Source organism: Oncorhynchus mykiss, chromosome 20 (assembly GCF_057628025.1).
Source record: "Oncorhynchus mykiss isolate SJ-2025 chromosome 20, ASM5762802v1, whole genome shotgun sequence".
NCBI classification, from domain to species: Eukaryota; Metazoa; Chordata; class Actinopteri; order Salmoniformes; family Salmonidae; genus Oncorhynchus; species Oncorhynchus mykiss.
This window is the reverse complement of record NC_143041.1, coordinates 24513619-24536797: the sequence shown is the minus strand read 5'-3', so window position 1 is coordinate 24536797 and position 23179 is coordinate 24513619. Positions and strand designations below refer to the sequence as shown.

The 23179-nt window shown below is 43.6% G+C and overlaps 1 protein-coding gene across 1 annotated transcript in view; it reads right to left on the bottom strand.

Annotated features, from left to right (window-relative positions):
* Positions 1 to 23179, bottom strand: part of LOC110499115 (vesicle-fusing ATPase) — a 50060-nt gene that overhangs the window by 11490 nt on the left and 15391 nt on the right. Inside the window, exons 3-9 of the mRNA XM_036955956.2 lie at positions 22220 to 22319; positions 19816 to 19855; positions 17296 to 17462; positions 16801 to 16908; positions 16430 to 16505; positions 12061 to 12216; positions 8300 to 8499 (exon numbers count right to left, since the gene is read on the bottom strand). Coding sequence (XP_036811851.1) covers positions 8300 to 8499; positions 12061 to 12216; positions 16430 to 16505; positions 16801 to 16908; positions 17296 to 17462; positions 19816 to 19855; positions 22220 to 22319 — 847 coding nt within the window. The remainder of the gene's footprint in view (positions 1 to 8299; positions 8500 to 12060; positions 12217 to 16429; positions 16506 to 16800; positions 16909 to 17295; positions 17463 to 19815; positions 19856 to 22219; positions 22320 to 23179) is intronic.

Genomic DNA, 23179 nt, shown 5'->3' with positions numbered 1-23179 from the left:
TGGCCTCACAAAATCAATGCAGCGCTACATAGGGTCAGTATCTACACTGAACGAAAATATAAACGCAACATGTAAAGTGCTGGTCCCATGTTTCATGAGCTAGGCCACAGGCTATTATTGCATGTTTTGACAAATTTAAGCAAAAGGAAATGACAAAGAACATGGGGAGAGAACTCAGAAACACTGATTTTGGAATGAATGATCACTTCCCCACCAAGATCAATGAAAGGAGAAAAAAAAAATATCTCCATGGTGATGGATAAACTTTACATCAATGGGCAATTGTATCAGGACTCTGGAGTCCCTGGCTATTTTAATTTAATGTTCAAATTTGAGTTTGTGTGTTGTAGTGTATCATGACAACTTCAAATATAACAAATACATGCTCTATTGATCTTCACTTGATAAGGGCTGCATATGGCTCAGGTTAATGTATGTAGCCTTCCTAACAAAATACATCAAGTCTTTAATTTGGTCAACATAAATAATATTCATATTTTGGCTTTGACCGAAACACATTTAGATGCATCTGTAAATGATGGGCAAATGAACATTCATGGATATAGTCGACTGAGAAGAGACAGGAATAGGAATGGTGGGGGTGGAGCACTGTACATTCAGAATCATATACCTTTTAAGAGAAGGGATGACCTTCATGTATGTCAAGTAGAGGCACTATGGGCTCAGGTACATCTGCCTCACCAGGCAGCCATATTGGTAGGATGTGTGTATAGACCTCCTAGCTCTAAGGTGTCCTATCTGGATAACTTATGTACTGAGTTTGACCAGGCCACAGATGGCAAAAGAGATGTATTTTCTTGGGTGATTTTCATATAAATTGGAAGGATCACAATAATTTGAATAGAACAAAATTGATGAGATATGCTAAGAACTGTGGTTTGAAACAAATGGTTAATGATACTACTAGATCTTCAATTAAGTTGGGTCATCGTTCAAACACATGCATTGATCTGATTTTCTGTAATATACCATTGCAATGCTTAAAAGCCAGATCAATGCCAGTGGGCTGGACAGACCATAATATTGTGACCATAACCATGAACACCAAGGTTCCAAAGAAACCCCCTAGGATTGTGGTTAAGAGAAATGTTAAAACATTTAATCATGAGCTATTTCAAAATGATTTGGCTGCTGTACCCTGGGAGCTGATTCATCTAGAGGATGATTTAAATCACGCTACAGAGTGTTTTATTGATTTGCTCACTGAGGTAATGGACCATCATGCCCCTATAAGAAAGAGAACAGTTGGTGCCCGTCCTTCTCCATGGATTGATGGTGAACTGGGTGAGGCTTTTTCTCAAAGAAATATGGCAAAAGTCTTAGCAGCCAAGTCAAAATTAGAAATTGATGAACAGAATTATAGAACATTACGTAATTATGCAGTTAAATTGAATCGAAAAAAAGTTATTTTACAACAATGCTTTTATTGATTGTAAAAATTATTCTAAGGTATGGAACACAGTTAAGGGCTTACTTGGTACATCTATCTGATGCCCATCTAGTGTGGAGGTTGACAGGAGAATAATAACAAAGAAAATTAATTTACTGAGCAACAATGTAAACATACATTCTTCCAAACAAGCTATTGTCCAATGGATTGATGATCATATTATGAGCAATAAGATCTGCTCTTTTAGTCTACAAACAGTGTCAATGGAGGAGGTGTTAAACCTATTGAAGTCATTACCTGATGGTAAATCTACAGGTTATGGTCTTATGGACAATTTTTTGCTTCGCTGTGCTGCTCCCCAGAATGCAGCTCCACTGAGATACATATTTAATTGGTCACTGGAAAAGGGGATGCAAAGAACCCATTACTCCTGCCAATAGTTGACCAATTAGTCTACTCCCTACACTCAGTAAGATATTGGAGGGTATTGTGAGTAAACAAATATGGGAGTACATGGAAAATAATTATCTGATTACAGCCAAACAGCATGCTTATCGCAAAAAACATTCCACAACCACTGCATTGGTTGATATGACTGACCAGTGGCTCAATGCTATGGATAATGGCAAGGTTGTGGGTGTACTATTTTTAGATTTTAGTGCAGCATTTGATTTAGTGGATCATTAAATAATTGACAAAATGAATGCATTATGGTTTTAAGGAGGTAGCATTGAATTGGGTACAGTCATATCTAACTGACAGGAAACAGTCCACCTATATCAATGGTTCATTTTCTTCCCCTCATGTGTTAAACTGTGGAATACCGCAGGGCAGCTGCCTTGGGCCACTTCTCTATTTAATATATGCCAACGACCTTCCCTATGCCTTAGCTGAAACTCAAGCTACTATATTTGCAGATGATACTACAATTTATGCAGCAAGACAATCGGTTCAACAAGTACAGCAAGCTTTACAAGGAGATTTGGAGAATATTAGGGAGTGGGTTTGCCAAAGGAAACTTGTTTTAAACACCAAGAAAACCAAAGTTATGTTGGTCTGTTCCACTAGGAAAAGGCCAAAACAGCATGGGATACAATTAAGTATGGGAGGAGTACAAATTGAAGAAGTGGCAGAAACCAAACTATTGGGAGTGCAGCTAGACAACTGCTTATCATGGTCGTCTCAAATAACTAATGTAAAAAAAATAAATAAAAAAACTCAATTTTTTAAAAATGAATTAAAACAGCACGCATAATCAGAAGGATAGCTAAATATTTACCAGGAAAAATTATTCTGGGGAAATGCATCATCAAGTGAAGTTAGGAGGCTGCAGAATGCACAGAACAAAGCAGCAAGGATTGTTTTAAGGTGGAGATATGGTTATTCTGTTGCAGTCATGCGCAATGTTCTTGGTTGGTCATCAATCGATAAGATAATTGAAAGGAACATGCTTATTTTATTTCATAATATACAGTGGGGCAAAAAAGTATTTAGTCAGCCACCAATTGTGAAAGTTCTCCCACTTAAAAAGATGAGGCCTGTAATTTTACACTTCAACTATGACAGACAAAATGAGAAAAAAAATCCAGAAAATCACATTGTAGTATTTTTAATGAATTTATTTGCAAATTATGGTGGAAAATAAGTATTTGGTCACCCTACAAAAAAGCAAGATTTCTGACTCTCACAGACCTGTAACTTCTACTTTAAGAGGCTCCTCTGTCCTCCACTCGTTACCTGTATTAATGGCACCTGTTTGAACTTGTTATCAGTATAAAAGACACCTGTCCACAACCTCAAACAGTCACACTCCAAACTCCACTATGGCCAAGACCAAAGAGCTGTCAAAGGACACCAGAAACAAAATTGTAGACATGCACCAGGCTGGGAAGACTGAATCTGCAATAGGTAAGCAGCTTGGTTTGAAGAAATCAACTGTGGGAGCAATTATTAGGAAATGGAAGACATACAAGACCACTGATAATCTCCCTCGATTTGGGGCTTCACGCAAGATTTCACCAGAACCACACGGGGGGACCTAGTGAATGACCTGCAGAGAGCTGGGACCAAAGTAACAAAGCCTACTATCAGTAACACACTACGCCGGACTCAAATCCTGCAGTGTCAGACGTGTCCCCCTGCTTAAGCCAGTACATGTCCAGGCCTGTCTGAAGTTTGCTAGAGCGCATTTGGATGATCCAGAAGAAGATTGGGAGAATGTCATATGGTCAGATGAAACCATAATATCACTTTTTGGTAAAAACTCAACTCATCGTGTTTGGGGGACAAAGAATGCTGAGTTGCATCCAAAGAACACCATACCTACTGTGAAGCATGGGGGTGGAAACATCATGCTTTGGGGCTGTTTTTCTGCAAAGATGAACCGTGGCTGGGTCTTTCAGCATGACAATGATCCCAAACACACCGCCCGGGCAACGAAGGAGTGGCTTCGTAAGAAGCATTTCAAGGTCCTGGAGTGGCCTAGCCAGTCTCCAGATCTCAACCCCATAGAAAATCTTTGGAGGGAGTTGAAAGTCCATGTTGCCCAGCAACAGCCCCAAAACATCACTGCTCTAGAGGAGATCTGCATGGAGGAATGGGCCAAAATACCAGCAACAGTGTGTGAAAACCTTGTGAAGACTTACAGAAAACGTTTGTCATTGCCAACAAAGGGTATATAACAAAGTATTGAGATAAACTTTTGTTATTGACCAAATACTTATTTTCCACCATAATGTGATTTTCTGGATTTTTCTCTCTCATTTTGTCTGTCATAGTTGAAGTGTACCTACGATGAAAATTACAGGCCTCTCATCTTTAAGTGGGAGAACTTGCACAATTGGTGGCTGACTAAATACTTTTTTGCCCCACTGTACATAATTTAAAACGGCCAAGTTCTATTCACAATGGTATTCAGTTGGTAAGAGACAGACATTCCGTAAATACTAGGAATAGATTGTCCACCATCTATGCGTTGTCCAGACAGAAAAGAGAAGTAGGCAAAATAACATTTCGATTTAGAGCAATAAAGAAATAGAATAAATTAACTGAGCGAACCAGAAACCTTTCAATATATACATTTAAACATTATTTTAAAACGATTTAAATATAATACATAGAAATGTTGTGGGACTATAGTAGATGAAGAATCAATATTTTTTTGATTGAGTATTTATTGGGTTATTAGGTTAGTGCATTATGTATGTTTGTAATAGTGTGTTGTATGTGGAAATGCGTTCGTATTATAATTTTTTTGTATTTTAATGTTTAAGGACTCTTGGAAGATTAGTCCAAATAGGGACTAAAATAGATCCAAATCAAATCAAATGAGCTGAAATAAAAGATCCCAGACATTTTCCATATGCACAAAAAGCGCATTTCTCTCAAATGTTGTGCACACATTTGTTTACATTCCTGTTAGAGAGCATTTCTCTGCTGCCAAGACAATCCATCTGAAAGGTGTGGCATGTCAAGAAGCTGATTAAACACCATGATCATTACACAGGTGCAACTTGTGCAGTTTTGTCACAGATGTCTCAAGTTGAGGGAGCATGCAATTTGCATGCTGACTGCAGGAATGTCCACCAGAGCTGTTGCCATAAAATAGAATGTTAATTTCTCTACCATAAGCCTTTTGAATGTCGTTTTAGAGAATTTGGCAGTACACCCAACCGGCGTCACAACCGGAGACCTTGTGTAACCACGCCAGCCCAGGACCTCCACATCCGGCTTCTTCACCTGCGGGATCATCCGAGACCATCCACCTGGACAGTTGAAACTGTTGGCCTGCACAACCGAAGAATTACTGAACAAACTGTCAGAAGCCATTTCAGGGAAGTTCATCTGCGTGTTTGGTCGTTCTCACCAGGGTCTTGACCCGACTGCAGTTCGGCGTCATAACCAACTTCAGTGGGCAAATGCTCATCTTTGATAGCTATTGGCAAGCTGGGTAAGTGTGCTCTTCATGGATGAATCCCGGTTTCAACTGTACCGGGCAGATGATGTCGTGTGGGTGAGCGGTGTTCTGATGTCAACGTTGTGAACAGTGCCCCAAGGTGATAGTGGGGTTATGGTATGGGCAGGCATAAGCTACGGTCAAACAAACACAATTGCATTTTATTAGATGGTAATTTCAATGCACAGAGATAATGTGACGGGATCCTGAGACCCCATGTCGCAAGGATCTGTACACAATTCCTGGAAGCAAAAAATGTCCCCGTTCTTCCATGGCCTGCATACTCACCAGACATGTCACCCATTGAGCGTGTTCCAACGAACAACGTGTTCCAACCAATATCCAGAAACTTCGCACATCCATTGAAGAGGAGTGGGACAACATTCCAGTCGACAATCAACAGCCTGATCAACTCGACGCAAAGGAGATGTGACGCACTGCATGAGTCACATGGTGGTCATACCAGATACTGATCCACGCCCTTACATTATTCTGTATTCTCAGTCATGTGGAATACATATATACTGCTAAAAAAAATTAAAGGGAACACTAAAATAACACATCCTAGATCTGAATGAATGAAATATTCTTATTAAATACTTTTTTCTTTACATAGTTGAATGTGCAGACAATAAAATCACACAAAAATCATCAATGGAAATCAAATTTATCAACCCATGGAGGTCTGGATTTGGAGTCACACTCAAAATTAAAGTGGAAAACCACACTACAGGCTGATCCAACTTTGATGTAATATCCTTAAAACAAGTCAAAATGAGGCTCAGTAGTGTGTGTGGCCTCCACGTGCCTGTATGACCTCCCTACAACGCCTGGGCATGCTCCTGATGAGGTGGCGGATGGTCTCCTGAGGGATCTCCTCACAGACCTGGACTAAAGCATCCGCCAACTCCTGGACAGTCTGTGGTGCAACGTGGCGTTGGTGGATGGAGCGAGACATGATGTCCCAGATGTGCTCAATTGGATTCAGGTCTGGGGAACGGGCGGGCCAGTCCATAGCATTAATGCCTTCCTCTTGCAGGAACTGCTGACACACTCCAGCCACATGAGGTCTAGCATTGTCTTGCATTAGGAGGAACCCAGGGCCAACCACACCAGCATATGGTCTCACAAGGGGTCTGAGGATCTCATCTCGGTACCTAATGGCAGTCAGGCTACCTCTGGCGAGCACATGGAGGCCTGTGCGGCCCCCCAAAGAAATGCCACCCCACACCATGACTGACCCACCGCCAAACCGGTCATGCTGGAGGATGTTGCAGGCAGCAGAACGTTCTCCACGGCGTCTCCAGACTGTCACGTGTGCTCAGTGTGAACCTGCTTTCATCTGTTAAGAGCACAGGGCGCCAGTGGCGAATTTGCCAATCTTGGTGTTCTCTGGCAAATGCCAAACATCCTGCACAGTGTTGGGCTGTAAGCACAACCCCCACCTGTGGACGTCGGGCCCTCATACCACCCTCATGGAGTCCGTTTCTGACCGTTTGAGCAGACATATGCACATTTGTGGCCTGCTGGAGGTCATTTTGCAAGGCTCTGGCAGTGCTCCTCCTGCTCCTCCTTGCACAAAGGCGGAGGTAGTGGTCCTGCTGCTGGGTTGTTGCCCTCCTTCGGCCTCCTCCACATCTCCTGATGTACTGGCCTGTCTCCTGGTAGCGCCTCCATGCTCTGGACACTACGCTGACAGACACAGCAAACCTTCTTGCCACAGCTCGCATTGATGTGCCATCCTGGATGAGCTGCACTACCTGAGCCACTTGTGTGGGTTGTAGACTCCGTCTCATGCTACCACCAGAGTGAAAGCACCGCCAGCATTCAAGTAACCAAAACATCAGCCAGGAAGCATAGGAACTGAGTAGTGGTCTGTGGTCACCACCTTCAGAACCACTCCTTTATTGGGGGTTATTAGGGTCTTGCTAATTGCCTATAATTTCCACCTGTTGTCTATTCCATTTGCACAACAGCATGTGAAATTTATTGTCAATCAGTGTTGCTTCCTAAGTGAACAGTTTGATTTCACAGAAGTGTGATTGACTTGGAGTTACATTGTGTTGTTTAAGTGTTCCCTTTATTTTTTTGAGCAGTGTATTAGGGCCTAAGGAATTTATTTAAACTGACTGATGTCCTTGTATGAACTGTAAAATATTTGAAATTGTTGCATTTATATTTTTGTTCAGTGTAGAATGTCAACCCCTCACACCCATGGCTATTCTGGGCTAAATTCTCCTTGGTGTGACCCGAGTGAAAACTAAAAACCTTTCAAAGTCTCTTCATCCTCCCTCTGCTATGGCATGGAGGGAAAGAGTCTGCCCAAACAGAGAAAAGTAAGTGAGTGAGTGACCAAAAACTAGAGATAGCGAGAGCAGAGTGGGGTTTTTCCGTCCATCTCTGGCCCTGTCAGTCTCCAGACGTAGCATTTAAAGCAGGTGAGGAGCTGGGCTTATTATGGGCTCGGTGAGAGAGGTTGGGCAAGGGGAGGGTTCGAGATAACCCAGGTGGTGAAGAGTGAGGCCGTCACAGTCACACCGTCATCACTACGGGTGTTCAATATACAACTGCCCCCCCCCCCCCCCCCCCCACGGTATGGAGAAACCCAATGACTTTACCACCGTTATTATTACTAATATGCCTCCTTAAAAAGGGCAAATCAATCTTCTCCAGAAGAAATTTGCTTCTCTGTGTGGATTTGTGTGATGCTTATCTTTGGTTCGTGGCGTAGGCTGCATATTGGCCTCAGGGTAAGGAATCATTTTAGTCTGACATCTATTTCATTGACTTGTTATCATGTATGTTGTGCTTGATAACCACAGGAGTAATTGCAATGAAGGTACTGGGTGTATTTACTGGTGTGTGTGTGTGTGTGCGCATGTCTCTTAGAGTTTTCATGCATGTTACAGAGTATGCCTGCGTGTCCCTCTCACCCTCTTTTGCTCGTCCTCTGCGTCGGCGAACAGCTTCCTGATGTTGGCCTCGGACTCTCCCACGTACTTGTTGAGGATCTCGGGGCCATTGACCACCTTGGGCTCGCGGGCGTTCAGCATCTTCCCAATCTGCCTGGCCATCAGAGTCTTACCGCAGCCAGGAGGCCCGAACAACAAGATGCCCTTCACATGCTTACAACCTGCAGGGGAAGGATGCCGTCAAAAATGTTAGAAGATCGAATGGTTTACGTGCGTCACGATCGTATCAGTTGGTGAGAAAAGCCCTTAGGCCACTGTAGCACTCTACGTTAAGTACACTTCCATGTGCTATATCTACAATGCATTGTATGAGGTGACTTTTGCCTTTACGTCATTGTCTGATCTCATCTCTGATTCATTCATAGATACCCGAGTATGAAAAATCCCCAAGGTACTCAAACTTCACAGGTTCAATTTGGGAAAATGAGGCGGAAAAACAAGATGAAAAAGCCTAGATTTACTGCAATTACTGCTATGATTCAATACAAGTGGACTCTGAAGTTGTGTTATTGGACCCAACCAATTTAGAGCAGTTTTGGGTCTCGATTGAAAACCAGACTGTGTTGGTCCTGTTTATTGCACCTGTTCAGTGAAATTTGCTCCACACTCATTGAGGCCAGAGATAAACGTCAGCCCTCCCATTTAGACCTGCTGAAGGGAAGACAGGGGTAGTGAGGAGGGGCTGCAGGTAAAGCATTGCAGTATTTGTGTGTTTGTGTGTGTGACCCCTTGCTGTCTGCCCGACCTTTGCGAGAACGTGGGGAGACATGGAGGGAGGGAGTGAGAGGCCACCCCCCCCCCCCCCCCCCCCCCCCCCCCCCCATCAACTCTATCAGCACCTGCCCTCCCTGACACTCCCCAATTACACCCTCACCTTTAGACTCTCGTCTATCAGGGCTCGCCATCTTATTAGACCATCCAGCTGTACACAGCCAGGGGCCAACTCCTGCACACCGTAGCACCCAGAAGTCCCACTTAAAGAGATACTTCAAGATTTTGGCCATGGAGCCCTTTATCTACTTCCCCGGAGCCAGATGAACTTGTGGACACCACTTTTATGAAATAACACATATGGAATCATGTAGTAAGCAAAAAATATGTTAAATTCAGATTCTTCAAAGTAGCCACCCTTTGCCTTGATGACAGCTTTGCACACTCTTGGCATTCTCTCAACCAGCTTCATGAGGAATGCTTTTCCAACAGTTTTGAAGGAGTTCCTACATATGCTGAGCACTTGTTGGCTGCTTTTCCTTCACTCTGCAGTCCAACTCATCCTAATTGTGGCGGCCAGGTCATCACTCTCTATCTTGGTCAAATAGCCCTTACACAGCCTGGAGGTGTGTTTTTGGGTCATTGTCCGGTTAAAAAACAAATGATCTTCCCAGTAAGCGAAAACCAGATGGGTTGGCGTATCGGTGCAGAATGCTGTAGCCATGCTGGTTTAAGTGTGCCTTGAATACTAAATAAATATACCATGAAGTCCAAGGAACTGTCCGTAGATCTCCGAGATAGAAATGCGAGGTGGAATATATCTGGGGAAGGGTATAAAACAATTTCTAGAGAGTGTTGAAAGTTTCCAAGAGCACAGCGGTCGCCATCATTGGAAAATGGAACACATTTTCCCCGACCGATCTAAGCAACCGGGCAAGAAGGACCTTGGTCAGGGAGGTGACCAACGACCACTCTGTAGTTCTGTCAGAGTTTCTTGGCTGAGTTGAGAGATCCTGCCAGGACAACGATCTCTACAGCACGTTACCAATCTCGGCTTTATGGGAGAGTGGCCAGATGGAAGCCACTCCTGAGATAAAAAGGCACGACAGCACGACTGGAGTTTGAAAAAAAAGGCATGTGAAAGACTCAGAGCATAAGGCAAAAGATTCTGTGGTCTGATGAGACAAAAATGTAACTCTTTGGCCTTAATGCAGAGTACCATGTTTGTAGAAAACTGTCCCTACCTTGAAGCGCAGTAGTGGCAGCATCATGCTATGGGGATGCTTTTCAGCAGCAGGGGCTGGGAGACTGGTACGGATAGAGGAAACAATGAATGGAGCCAAAGACAGGCAAATCCTTTGAGAGAACCTGCTTCAGAGTGCAAACGACCTAAGATTGGGTTGAAGATTTACGTTCCAACAGGACAATGGCCCCAAGCATACATCCAAAGCAATGCTGGAAAGGCTTCAGAACAAGAACGTGAAAGTCCTTGAGTGGCCCAGCCAAAGCTCAGATTTGAATCCTATTGAAAATCTGTGGAAAGACTTGAAGATTGCTGATCATCGCTACTACCCATATAACTTAACACAGCCTGAAAAAGTCTGCCAGGAAGAATGCGAGAAAATCCCCAAAACCAGATGTGCAAAGCTGATAGAGCCATACCCATGGCGACTCAAAGCTGTAAATCGCTGCTTCTACAAAGTATTGACTCAACTGAGATATTTCTGAATTTCATTTAATACATTTGCAAACATGTCCACTTTGTCATTATGGGGTATTGTGTGTGGATAGGTGAGAAAAATCAATCAATTGATTTTGAATTCAGGCTGTAACAACAAAATGTGGAATAAGTCAAAGGGTATGACTGCTTTCTTAAGGCACTGCACCACTAAGTTTCGACATACTAGGGACAAAGACATAAAAATGGTATCCATGAGTTCATCTGACTCTGGGGAAGTAGATAAAGGGCCTCGCTGCCAAAATCCCGACGTATCAGCTCCTCTCAAACTGGACGCCATGAGGATAGGACTGGGGCTCTGTGTGTGTGTGTGTGTGTGTGTGTGTGAGTGTGAGAGAGTTTGTGTGTGTTTGCGTGTGTGCAGAAGAGCACCTAACTTGCTTTCACTATGAGCCATCATTTAGCGATGGGAATCAGCATTGTAATCCGAGACATGTCAAACAACTATTTACGAGTGTACGCTTTGGGGGGGGGGGGGGGGTGTCTGTGTCATAACTCACTCACTGACGACTGAGAGCGGCATCCTGAGAGGACACTGCATTGTCTGTCCAATGATGGAAGACCTCTTGGGCCTAACCGTGGGAGTCAGACAACGATGTATTTTTCAATAACTAGTTTCAGTCTAGGGTGCAGTAGTATTGTCAAACAAAGAGAAAAGATTGACACTACTACATTGTCAGTCCAATAATATTATTCCCATTGGGTCCATTTGTTAGAGGCTTTTCCCCGAAAATAGTCTGACGTGTTTGTCACAAAGTGCAGTACTGGTCTGAGAATCAATGCCATTTGAACACAGAGGCTTATTCATGTCATGGTGTTCCTTCCAGAGACTGATTGAGTGATTTGTTTTGGCAGGCAGCCCCCCCCCCCCTCACAGTGGCGAATGGTTCGGTCTGTCTAACGCTAGGCTGGAACAGAGGCTCCCTGGGACCTCAAAAAGTGGTTACCGGGGGGATGTGGTGAGAGACAAATACACATAGTGTGAGCTATAAAAAGAATGAGAGAAGGAAAGCACTAGAAAGAGAGCGAAAATAACACGTGTGTAAGACAACAGGCATGTGAAAGTACGAGTGAATAAGATGGATTGAGTGAAAGTCGAGAAAGAGAAACTTCTGTTGAGAAAGAAATATGGATGAAGAGAAAGAGACAGCAAGAGAGAGGAAGAGTGCGAAAGAAAGAGTGCGTGTGAAAGAGCGAGAGAAAGAGAGAGAGTGAGAAAGAGAGAACGCAAAAGAGAGGCAGAGACCGAGAGAAGGATAGAGAAGAAGCTCACCCATCTGCTCCACAATGTCTGGAGGGAAGACTCGGGAGGCGAAGGCCCTACGGAAGATGTCGGAGAACTCTTTGTCCAGGCCACCGATGCCCATGCGCTCAAAGTTCCAGTCTGGGTTGATGATAGACTGGCGAGACTCTCTGGTCTTAGACTTCCCTGTAGGGGACACAGACACAGTTACAAACATACAGTGCATTCTGGAAGTATTCAGGCCCTAAACTTTTTCCACATTTTGTTACAGCCTTATTCTAAAATTGATTTAAATTGTTTTTTCAACTCATCAATCCACACCCCACACACACACAACCCCAAAATGACAAAGCAAAAACAGTTTATTTTTATGAATGTTAACTAATTTCAAAAACTTAAATATCACATTTACATAAGTATTCAGACCCTTTACTCAGTACTTTGTCGAAACACCTTTGGCAGTGATTTACAGCCTGGAGTCTTCTTGGGTATGACACACCTGTATTTGGGGAGTTTCTCCCTTTCTTCTCAAACTCTGTCAGGTTGGATGGGGAGTGTTGCTGCACAGCTATTTTTCAGGTATAAACCAGAGATGTTAGATCGGGTTCATGTCCGGGCTCTGGCTGGGCCACTCAAGTACATTCAGAGACTTGTCCTGAAGCCACTGCTGCGTTGTCTTGGCTGTGTGCTTCGGGTCGTTGTCCTGTTGAAAGGTGACCCTTAGCCCTAGTCTGAGGTATTGAGCGCTCTGGAGCAGGATCTCTCTGTACTTTGCTCCATTCATCTTTGCCTCGATCCTGACAAGTCACCCAGTCCCTGCCGCTGAGAAACATCCCCACAGCATAATGCTAACACCACCATGCTTCACCATAGCGATGGTGCCAGGTTTCCTCCAGACATGACGCTTGGCATTCAGGAGACAGGGCGACGCACAATTGGCCCAGCATCGTCCGGATTAGGGGAGGGTTTGACTTGCTGACTTGCTAGTTAAATAAAGGTTAAATGTAAAAAATATATTTCAATCTTGTTTTCATCAGACCAGAGAATCTTGTTTCTCATGGTCTGAGTCCATTAGGTGCCTTTTGGCAAACCAAGCAGGCTGTCATGTGCCTTTTACTGAGGAGTGGCTTCCGTCTGGCCACTACCATAAAAGGCCTGATTGGTGGAGTAATGCCGAGATGGTTGTTCTTCTGGAAGGTTCTCCCATCTCCACAGAGGAACTCTGGAGCTCTGTCAGAGTGACCATCGGTTTCTTGGTCACCTCCCTGACCAAGGCCCTTCTCCCCCGATTGCTCAGTTTGGCCAGGTAGTCAGCTCTAGGAAGTCTTGGTGATTCCAAACTTCTGCCATTTATGATGGAGGCCACTGTGTTGTTGGGGACCTTTAATGCTGCAGACATTTTTTGGAACCCTTCCCCAGATCTGTGCCTCAACACAATCCTGTCTCGGAGCTCTACGGACAATTCCTTCGACCACATGACTTGGTTTTTGCGCTGACATCCACTGTCAACCATGGGACTTTAAATAGACAGGTGTGTGTCTTTCCAAATCATGTCCAAATCAATTAAATTTACCACAGGTGGACTCCAATCAAGTTGTACAAACATCTCAAGGATGATCAATGGAAACAGGATGCACCCTTAGGTCAATTTCAAGTCTCACAGCAAAGGGTCTGAATACTTATGTAAATAAGGTATGTTTTTCTTTTTAATACATTTGCAGAAATGTCTGAAAACCTGTTTTCGCTTTGTCGTTATGGGGTATTCTGTGCAGATTGAGGACAATTTTTTGGTTAAATCGATTTTAGAATAAGGCTGTAACGTAACACAATGTGGAAAAGGAGAAGGGGTCTGAATACTTTCAGAATAAACACTACATGTGCAGACCAGCTGGCTGGAGTGTTTACGGACATATTCAATCTCTCCCTATGACAGTCTGCTGTCCACATTTGCATCAAGATGGCCACCATTGTTCCTCTACCCGCATTTCTAAAAACCTGTTTTCACTTTGTCATTATGGGGTATTGTGTGTAGATTGCTGAGGATTTTTTATTTATTTAATCCCTTTTATAATAAGGCTGTAAAGTAACATGTGAAAGGGGTTTGAATTCTTTCCGAAGGCACTGTACATAGAGGGAAAAATGTAATATATTATTATAATAATAATAAAATGGCATTTAGCAGATGTTTTTATCCAAGGCCAATTACAGTTGAAAGGCTGGTCAAGGCTCAGACGGATTACCAGGACATGTACTCAAAAGCATCCACGGACCAACTGGCAAGTGTCTTCAATGACATTTTCCTCTCCCTGACCGAGTCTGTAATACCTACATGTTTCAAACAGACCACCATAGTCCCTGTGGCCAAGAAAGCGAAGGTGACCTGCCTAAATGATTAACACCCCGTAGCACTCACTTCAGTAGCCATGAAGGGCTTTGAAAGGTTGGTCATGGCTCACATCAACACCATCATGATGGAAACCCTAGACCCACTCCAATTCGCATACCGCCCCAACAGATTCACAGATGATGCAATCTCATTCTTACTCCACACTGCCCTTTCCCACCTGGAAAAAAGGAACACCTATGTGAGAATGCTGTTCATTGACTACAGCTCAGCGTTCAACACCAAAGTGCCCTCAAAGCTCATCAGTAAGCTAAGGACCCTGGGACTAAACACCTCCCTCTGCAACTGGATCCTGGACTTCGACGGGCCGCCCCCAGGTGGTAAGGGTAGGCAACAACATCTGCCACACTGATCCTCAACACTGGGGCCCCTCAGGGGTGCGTGCTCAGTCCCCTCCTGTACTCCCTGTTCAACGACTGCGTAGCCAAGCACGGCTCCAACACCATCATTACGTTTTCTGACGACAACAGTGGTAGGCCTGATCACCGACAACAATGAGATAGCCAATAAGGAGGAGGTCAGAGACCTGGCAGTGTGGTGCCAGGACAACAACCTCTCCCTCAATGTGAGCAAGATAAGGAGCTGATCGTGGACTATAAGAAAAAGAGGGCCGAACAGGACTCCATTAACATCATTAACATGCAGTGGAGCAGATCGAGAGTTTCAAGTTCCTTGGTGTCCACATCAACGAACTAGCATGGTCTAAACACACCAAGACAGTTGGGAAGAGGGCACGACAACACCTTTTCCCCCCTCAGGAGACTGAAAAGATTTGCCATGGGTCCCCAGATTCTCAAAAAGTTCTGCAACATTGAGAGCATCCTGACCGGTTGCATCACTTCCTGGTATGGCAACTGCTCGGCATCTGACCATTAGGCACTACAGAGGGTAGTGGGTACGGCCCAGTACATCACTGGGGCCAAGCTTCCTGCCATCCAGGATCTATATACTAGGCGGTGTAAGAGGAAGGCCCAAAAAATTGTCAAAGACTCTAGTCACCCAAGTCATAGACTGTTCTTTCTTCTACCGCCTGGCCAGCGGTAACGGAGAGCCAAGTCTAGGTCCACAAGGCTCTTTAACAGCTTCTACCCCAAAGGCATAAGACTGCTGAACAATTAATAAAATGACCACCTGGACTATTTACATTCACCCCCCCCCCCCCCTTTGTTTTTACAATTCTGCTACTCGCTTATTATCTATGCATAGTCACTTTACAAATTACCTTGACTAACCTGCACATTGACTCGGTACCGGTACCCCCCTGTATATAGCGTCGTTATTGTTATGTCATTTTCTTGTGTTAATTTTTACAACTTTATTTAGTAGAACAATTCTGAACTCTATTTCTTGAACTGCATTGTTGGTTAAGGGCTTGTAAGTAAGCATTTCATGGTAAGGTCCTGTTGAATTCGGCGCATGTGACAAATACAATTTGCTTTGAAACCTGGCACTAGTGGCAACTCTTAGCTCATAGACGGGGGAACGGGGTAAAGCTTTTAATGTTTTAACTAAATATTCCATCAATGACAAAGAAAAGTACTTAACATTGAAAAAAAAATAAAAAATACACTTTCCTCTCTAGGGCCATCTAGAATGTCATCACTCAAAACTTCTGAGAGCAAGATGAAAGGCCAACAAACTGTGGACAGGGTGCCACCTTGTGGCGGTATTGGGTAACAACAAGCACATGCCACAAATGGATAAAGTCAGTCAGGGTGGTTTAGCGTGTTGTATATTGAGTCCGAATGTCACTTAGTTTAGCCTTGTAAGCAAACCTACTTTAGTTAATTACACAAATCTCAAGCCTTAGTAATTCAAATTGTATTATGCTGAGGAACACGATTTGAGCACATCAACTTGTCAGATATATATGACCCTGATTTACACATACTGTAATGGATTGAGACTAAATCGATGTGCTGTAGTCACGTAATACAAGACAGTGTCACACATGGCCAGTTTTCTGCATCGGAGCGAGCCAGGGACGACACTTACCAATGAGGGTAAGAGAAGAGCTCTCGGCCTTCTCAAAAACCACCTGGCTGTTTCCCAGCAACAAGCCAATGTCAATCTGTATAGACCACAGAGACAGAAGACAGTTAGGAGTGAGTAGATGGTGGACAGAGAATTGTGCCCATTCTTCACGAGAATTTACGTTACCATCAAGCACCTTGGGTGTGACTTCACCATGTTATATAAACTATAACTACTGTATAGCTAGTGTAACTAGATTATTACTGTAACAACGATTAGTTCAAGTGTATGAACATTACTATGTAATGTAAAGTGTATTAATCATATATAAAATGGTATATCTATTGGTGATAATCGAGGTCCTAAGGTAGGTTGATTGGTGCTCTAGGTACCTTGTGCTTCTTCCCAGAGCCTGCTTCTCCCTTGAGGATGCTTGGGTCCATGGCTTCAATGTCTTTTATCAGCAGGCCAAACAGCTTGTCACAGAAACTAAACACCAGCTAGAGACATCAAGAAAGAGGAAGAGTGGACAATGTTAGAAGGTTAGAATAACGTAAGGCGTCATCAGCATGCAGAACACAAATACAAAAGCGTGGCAACTTGGCACAATCTAAGAACACAACAAAAATGTTTGGGCTATTAAATCATTTGAGGAGAAGTTCGCTCGATGCTACCCCTCAACCTAAAGCCAAGAGTATGACAAAGACAGCCCATGTTAATGATCCACAGTCAGTTTTGCCACTTTGCAATGGTTAAGCTGATCCTAGATCGGTTTCTAAGGGCAACTTCTACCAAGAGCCTCAAGACCACCAAAGTCTTCTAAGAGGTACGCAAGTAACCCCACCCTGTCACCCCAGCGTCCTTCTATAGTTCTACAGTTCCCGTACCTGCTGGCCCGCACTGAAGGCCTGGCTGTTGAAGTGCTGGATGAACTCTGCAGCCATCTTGTCTGAGTCGTATTGGCTGCTGTCCACACTCTTCTTCTGCAGGAAATCAATCTCCACCATCATGGTGCCCACACACTGCTTGGACTTGTCAAAGTTGTAGTTGGTCACTACATGGAAAGGAAACAGATAGCAGAAGAGTAGCCCGGTAGCTTTTCACCCCTTCACTCCGTTTTCATTTTCAAGTACAATGTCAAAAGTCTGATCGGTGTTCATTTGTAGTACCTTGCTCAATAGTGCTATTCACTTTGCAGCATATTCCATGAACAACCTAATCAAGGACAAACACCTTTAGCATCACTGTTTTCTAATGGATTTTGCATATTGAATCACTTGGTTCAATAATGCAATGACCACGTGAACGGCACACTAACACGTTACAGCGAGTTCAAACAGGCCTCTGTTGTTCAGGACCTCACACCTGAGAGAGCGCAGTCTGCAACACAGGGCTGCATTTGATGAAGGAACTAGCTGTTCTTTCAACATCTGTTCACAGCCACCTAAGCAGTACCGTAATTATGCAAATTAGCCAATTACCAGCTCTATTCCAGATCAGGGTGTCTTTACATAGTGACACTTTGCTAATAAACACTTTCAGATGGGCATATTTCAACTAATATTATGTTGTTATCCTAGGCAGAGCTAGTCTGGTCCCATACTACATGTGTTGTCATCCATACATGTTTGGCTTGACAAAGAACGGACACAGAGAGGAGTTGGCCAAAGTTCTAAACAGATCTGGACCACCAGGATAAAAAAAAAAAAGGCTCTGCGTGGTCAATCCCTCATCCGCAGCGGCCGTATACCATTTACTGCCATGCGGCCTACGCTCAAGTCAGAGCATTCATACTTCCTGCGCTTCGCGGAGCAGAGCTGTTCTGAAGGATGTAAAGCAGAGCTATAGGACTTAGGCTATTACCGCAAGCATCGTCGCTATAGATATTATCAGACAATGGGTGTACACTGGCTAGGGCTTTGATAACCTGGCTGAGCTTCAAGACCACCACGATCTCTGAAGCGATCCATGTGCTAGATCAATCACTTCCCCTCCACCACCCCCTCACTGCGTCCACATAGATCACATCTATATAGGTGGCCAGACCAACCCCCTCCTCCTGAAACTATGGGTGTTTCTCAATATGTATACTACCGTGCTCCACACACATGTTCGGATTGCATTCTCAGAAGACGTTCTCTTGAGTACGTTCTTGTGAGGACGAGAGGGTGGAGAACGCATAAAACACTCGCCCCTACTGTATTACCTCACACTGCACCTCCCCATTCACTGAACCTTCTTCCAGCGTGGACAATTGCAACATTAGAGACTAAACAAGTTATCCACAAAGCAAAAGGTTTTCCATCATAATTGTCAGCTAACTATATGTGAATCGTAATGATCTAGCTAGCCAGCTTGGTAAAAATGACCTAAAACTAAATGTTGTGCAAGGTAGATATACATTCTTTGTGGGTAGCTAGCTGCTAATTGTTCGTGGCTAACAGACTACGCACACTACAGTGGTTATTTGTGTCACGCTTACACTGAGTGTACAAAACAGTAGGAACACTTCCCGAATATTGAGTTGCACCCCCTTTTTTCCCACAGAACAGCCTTAATTCATCGGGGCATGGACTCTACAAGGTGTCGAAAGTGTTCCACAGGGCGGCTAGCCCTGTTTCACACAGTTGTGTCAAGTGGGAAGCATTGGCGTCAACATGGGCCAGCATCCCTGTGGAACACTTTCGACACCTTGGAGTTCATGCCCCGATTTCCAAATGTTTTACCTGGGCCAATTGAGATACAGAAACTCTATATCCTTGGCTACTCCATTCAAAATACGTACATCCGAGAAGTGCCCTCAATGCTCCGTTTCGCAAAACTTGAATTTAACTCATACATACCCTCCCATGCTCCAATTTGCGTGCACGGTAGCATGGGTGTTGAGAAACAACCTATAAATCCAAATCAACAGGCTGGGGGTGGCATTTGAACCTCTATCACTGCAGCAAAGGACCATGGGATAATTGGCATTTGTCTGGCAAAGGGGAAATACCTCTATAACCTTTAGAGTGAAACATGATTAAGTTAGAGTTTTTGCTAGAGAGATGTTGGGGTTTTATTGTCAAAACAAAGCTTTTATTGAAGATACAGACCATAGCTAGCCATTTATTTTTTCTAGCCAGAACAAATTCCTATTTACAATGACGGCCTAGGAACAGTGGGTTAACGGCCATGTTCAGCGGCAGAACGACAGATTTTTACCTTGTCAGTTCGGGATTTGATCTAGCAACCTTTAATTTACTGGCCCAATGCTCTAACCACTTGGCTACCTGCCGCCCCATCTGGTGGCTAATGATAGGACAGCAATTATACAATGGCAATCAATGAGAATAATTCAGAGAGAGACTGCACTTTGTCTTCCTGCATTCACCTCACAGTTCAATACCATCATGTTTTAGTCTTACCTTCCACATCCTGACCAATGGAGAGGCCTGCCCATTTTCTCTGGGAAAACAAGTATTGTATCCTAGTCAGTGTACAGTTGACACATTTCTTTTGTATAAACTATGCAAACAAAGACCATATAAAAAGGGCATCACTATCTATAGAATCCAGTTGCCCAGCAACAAGGTACAAACAGGCTCAGGAAAAAGAGACATTCTAACATACAGTACCAGTCAAACGTTTGGACACACCTACTCATTCAAGGGTTCTTTATTTTTACTATGTTCTACATTGTAAAATAATAGTGAAGACATCAAAATTATGAAATAACACATGGAATCACATAGTAACCAAAATATATGTTATATTCTTCAAAGTAGCCACTCTTTGCTTTGATCACAGCTTTGCACACTTGGCATTCTCTCAACCAGCTTCCTGGAATGCATATCAATTAACAGGTGTGCCGCCTTAAAAGTTCATTTGTGGAATTTCTTTCCTTCTTAATGCGTTTGCGCTAATAAGTTGTTTTGTGACATGGTAGGGGTGGTATACAGAAGACAGCCCTATTTGGTAAAAGACCAAGTCCATATTATGGCAAGAACAGCACAAATGAGGAAAGAGAAACGACAGTCCATCATTACTTTAAGACATGAAGGTCAGTCAACCCGGAACACTTCAAGAACTTGGAAAGTTTCTTCAAATGCAGTCACAAAAACCATCAAGCGCTATGATGAAACTGGCTCTCATGAGGACCGCCACAGGAATGGAAGACCCAGAGTTACTTCTGCTGCAGAGGATAAGTTCATTAGACTTAACAGCCTCAGAAATTGCAGCCCACAAAAAATGCTTCAGAGTTCAAGTAACAGACACATCTCAACATCAATTGTTCAGGAGACTGCGTGAATCAGGCCTTCATGGTAGAACACCATTAAGAAGAAGAAATACGAGCAATGGACATTAGGCCGGTGGAAATCAGTCCTTTGGTCTGGAGTCGAAATTTGCGATGCTTGGTTCCAACAACTGTGTCTTTGTGACGCAGAGTAGGTGAACAAATTATCTCCGCATGTGTGGTTCCCACCGTGAAGCATGGAGGTGGTGTGATGGTGCTTTGCTGGTGACACTGTCAGTGATTTATTTAGAATTCATGGCACACTTAACAAGCATGGCAACCATAGCATTCTATAGCAATACACCATCCCATCAGGTTTGTGCTTAGTGGGACGATCATTTGTTTTTCAACAGGACAATGACCCAACACACCTCCAGGGTGTGTAAGGGCTATTTGACCAAGAATGATTAAGTGCTGCATCAGATGACCTTGCCTCCACAATCACCCGACCTCAACCTAATTGAGAAGGTTTGGGATGAGTTGGACTGCAGAGTGAAGGAAAAGCAGCCTACAAGTGCTCAGCATATGTGGAAACTCCTTCAAGACTGTTGGAAAAGCATTCCAGGTGAAGCTGGTTGAGAGAATGCCAAGAGTGTGCAAAGCTGTGATTAAGGCAAAGGTGCCAAATAACACACATGATTCCATGTGTGTTATTTCATAGTATGTCTGTCTTCACTATTATTCTACAATGTAGGAAATAGTCGAAAAAATTAAGAAAAAACGTCAAATGAGTAGGTGTGTCCAAACTTTTGACTGATACTGTATTTTTGCAACTACTAGACAGTACACCTCCAATGAACCATCAGTGATAACTAGGGTGTTCTGACAAAGACAGTGATGTAGGCTGTCTCTTAAACACGGTCTTATTTTACAACATCTTTCAAGAAGAACATTAGTCCCACAACAGGTTAAAAAAAAAACGTCCGGACCGGGCTAAGGGTTTTTGACTGATAGTTGAACCCACGTGTCACCTACTTTACATGGCGGCCGAAGCTCTAGGCTACTGTAAGGCGCATTAGGCCATTGATACATGTCCAGCCAAGAGTTATCATGTAGCGCATTGCTACAATCTTATAAAATGTCTCTACGGTCCTATTTACAACTGCTTCTGTTCATTACTCCAATCTAGTTGTGAAATAAGACCGGCCAAGGAGGACGTTGCTGGAGTACCTGAGTGCCGGCTGTGGCTGCAGAGTTTATAGAAGGAGAAAGAGCAGGCAGAGACAGGCAAAGGTCAAAAGCAGCGACAGACATGATAGAAGACAACAAAGAGGAGGAGCATGCACACAGGACGGCCATAGTAAGCCAGACAGCTAAAGTCAAATACAGTCAGACGATCATCCACACATTGTGACTGCGCTGCACCTGTAGAAACCAACTTTATCATCGTCATCGATTAGATGATGACTTTAGTTATAACGCCCTAAAATATGTGGGTTCGACTTGGTCAATGTATCATTTATCTATCAAGTAAGGATAGCTTTGAACACAGTGTGTGTAGCCTATTTTATGAAGGCCATGATGATGTCTCCTACCTGTGGCAGACTGAAGGCGATGGTCCCCGGGACCACACTCTGGTGGGTCTTCACTGTGAACACAAACTTGTGGGTCGGCGTGGTTCTCACGGTCACGTGACTGCATAGAGAAGAGGACTATCATATCATACAGAGAAAACTATGATATGTACAGTGGGGCAAAAAAGTATTTAGTCAGCCACCAATTGTGCAAGTTCTCCCACTTAAAAATATGAGAGGCGCCTGTAATTTTCATCATAGGTACACTTCAACTATGACAGACAAAATGAGAAAATAAAATCCAGAAAATTACATTGTAGGATTTTTTATGAATTTATTTGCAAATGATGGTGGAAAATAACTATTTGGTCAATAACAAAAGTTTCTCAATACTTTGTTATATACCCTTAAGTCGTCACAAGGTTTTCACACACTGTTGCTGGTATTTTGGCCCATTCCTCCATGCAGATCTCCTCTAGAGCAGTGATGTTTTGGGGCTGTTGCTGGGCAACACAGACTTTCAACTCCCTCCAAAGATTTTCTATGGGGTTGAGATCTGGAGACTGGCTAGGCCACTCCAGGACCTTGAAATGCTTCTTACGAAGCCACTCCTTCGTTTCCCGGGCGGTGTGTTTGGGATCATTGTCATGCTGAAAGACCTAGCCATGTTTCATATTCAATGCCCTTGCTGATGGAAGGAGGTTTTCACTCAAAATCTCACGCTAGATGGCCCCATTCATTCTTTCCTTTACATGGATCAGTCGTCCTGGTCCCTTTGCAGAAAAACAGCCCCAAAGCATGATGTTTCCACCCCCATGCTTCACAGTAGGTATGTTGTTCTTTGGATGCAACTCAGCATTCTTTGTCCTCCAAACACAATGAGTTGAGTTTTTACCAAAAAGTTATATTTTGGTTTCATCTGACCATATGACATTCTCCCAATCTTCTTCTGGATCATCCAAATGCTCTCTAGCAAACTTC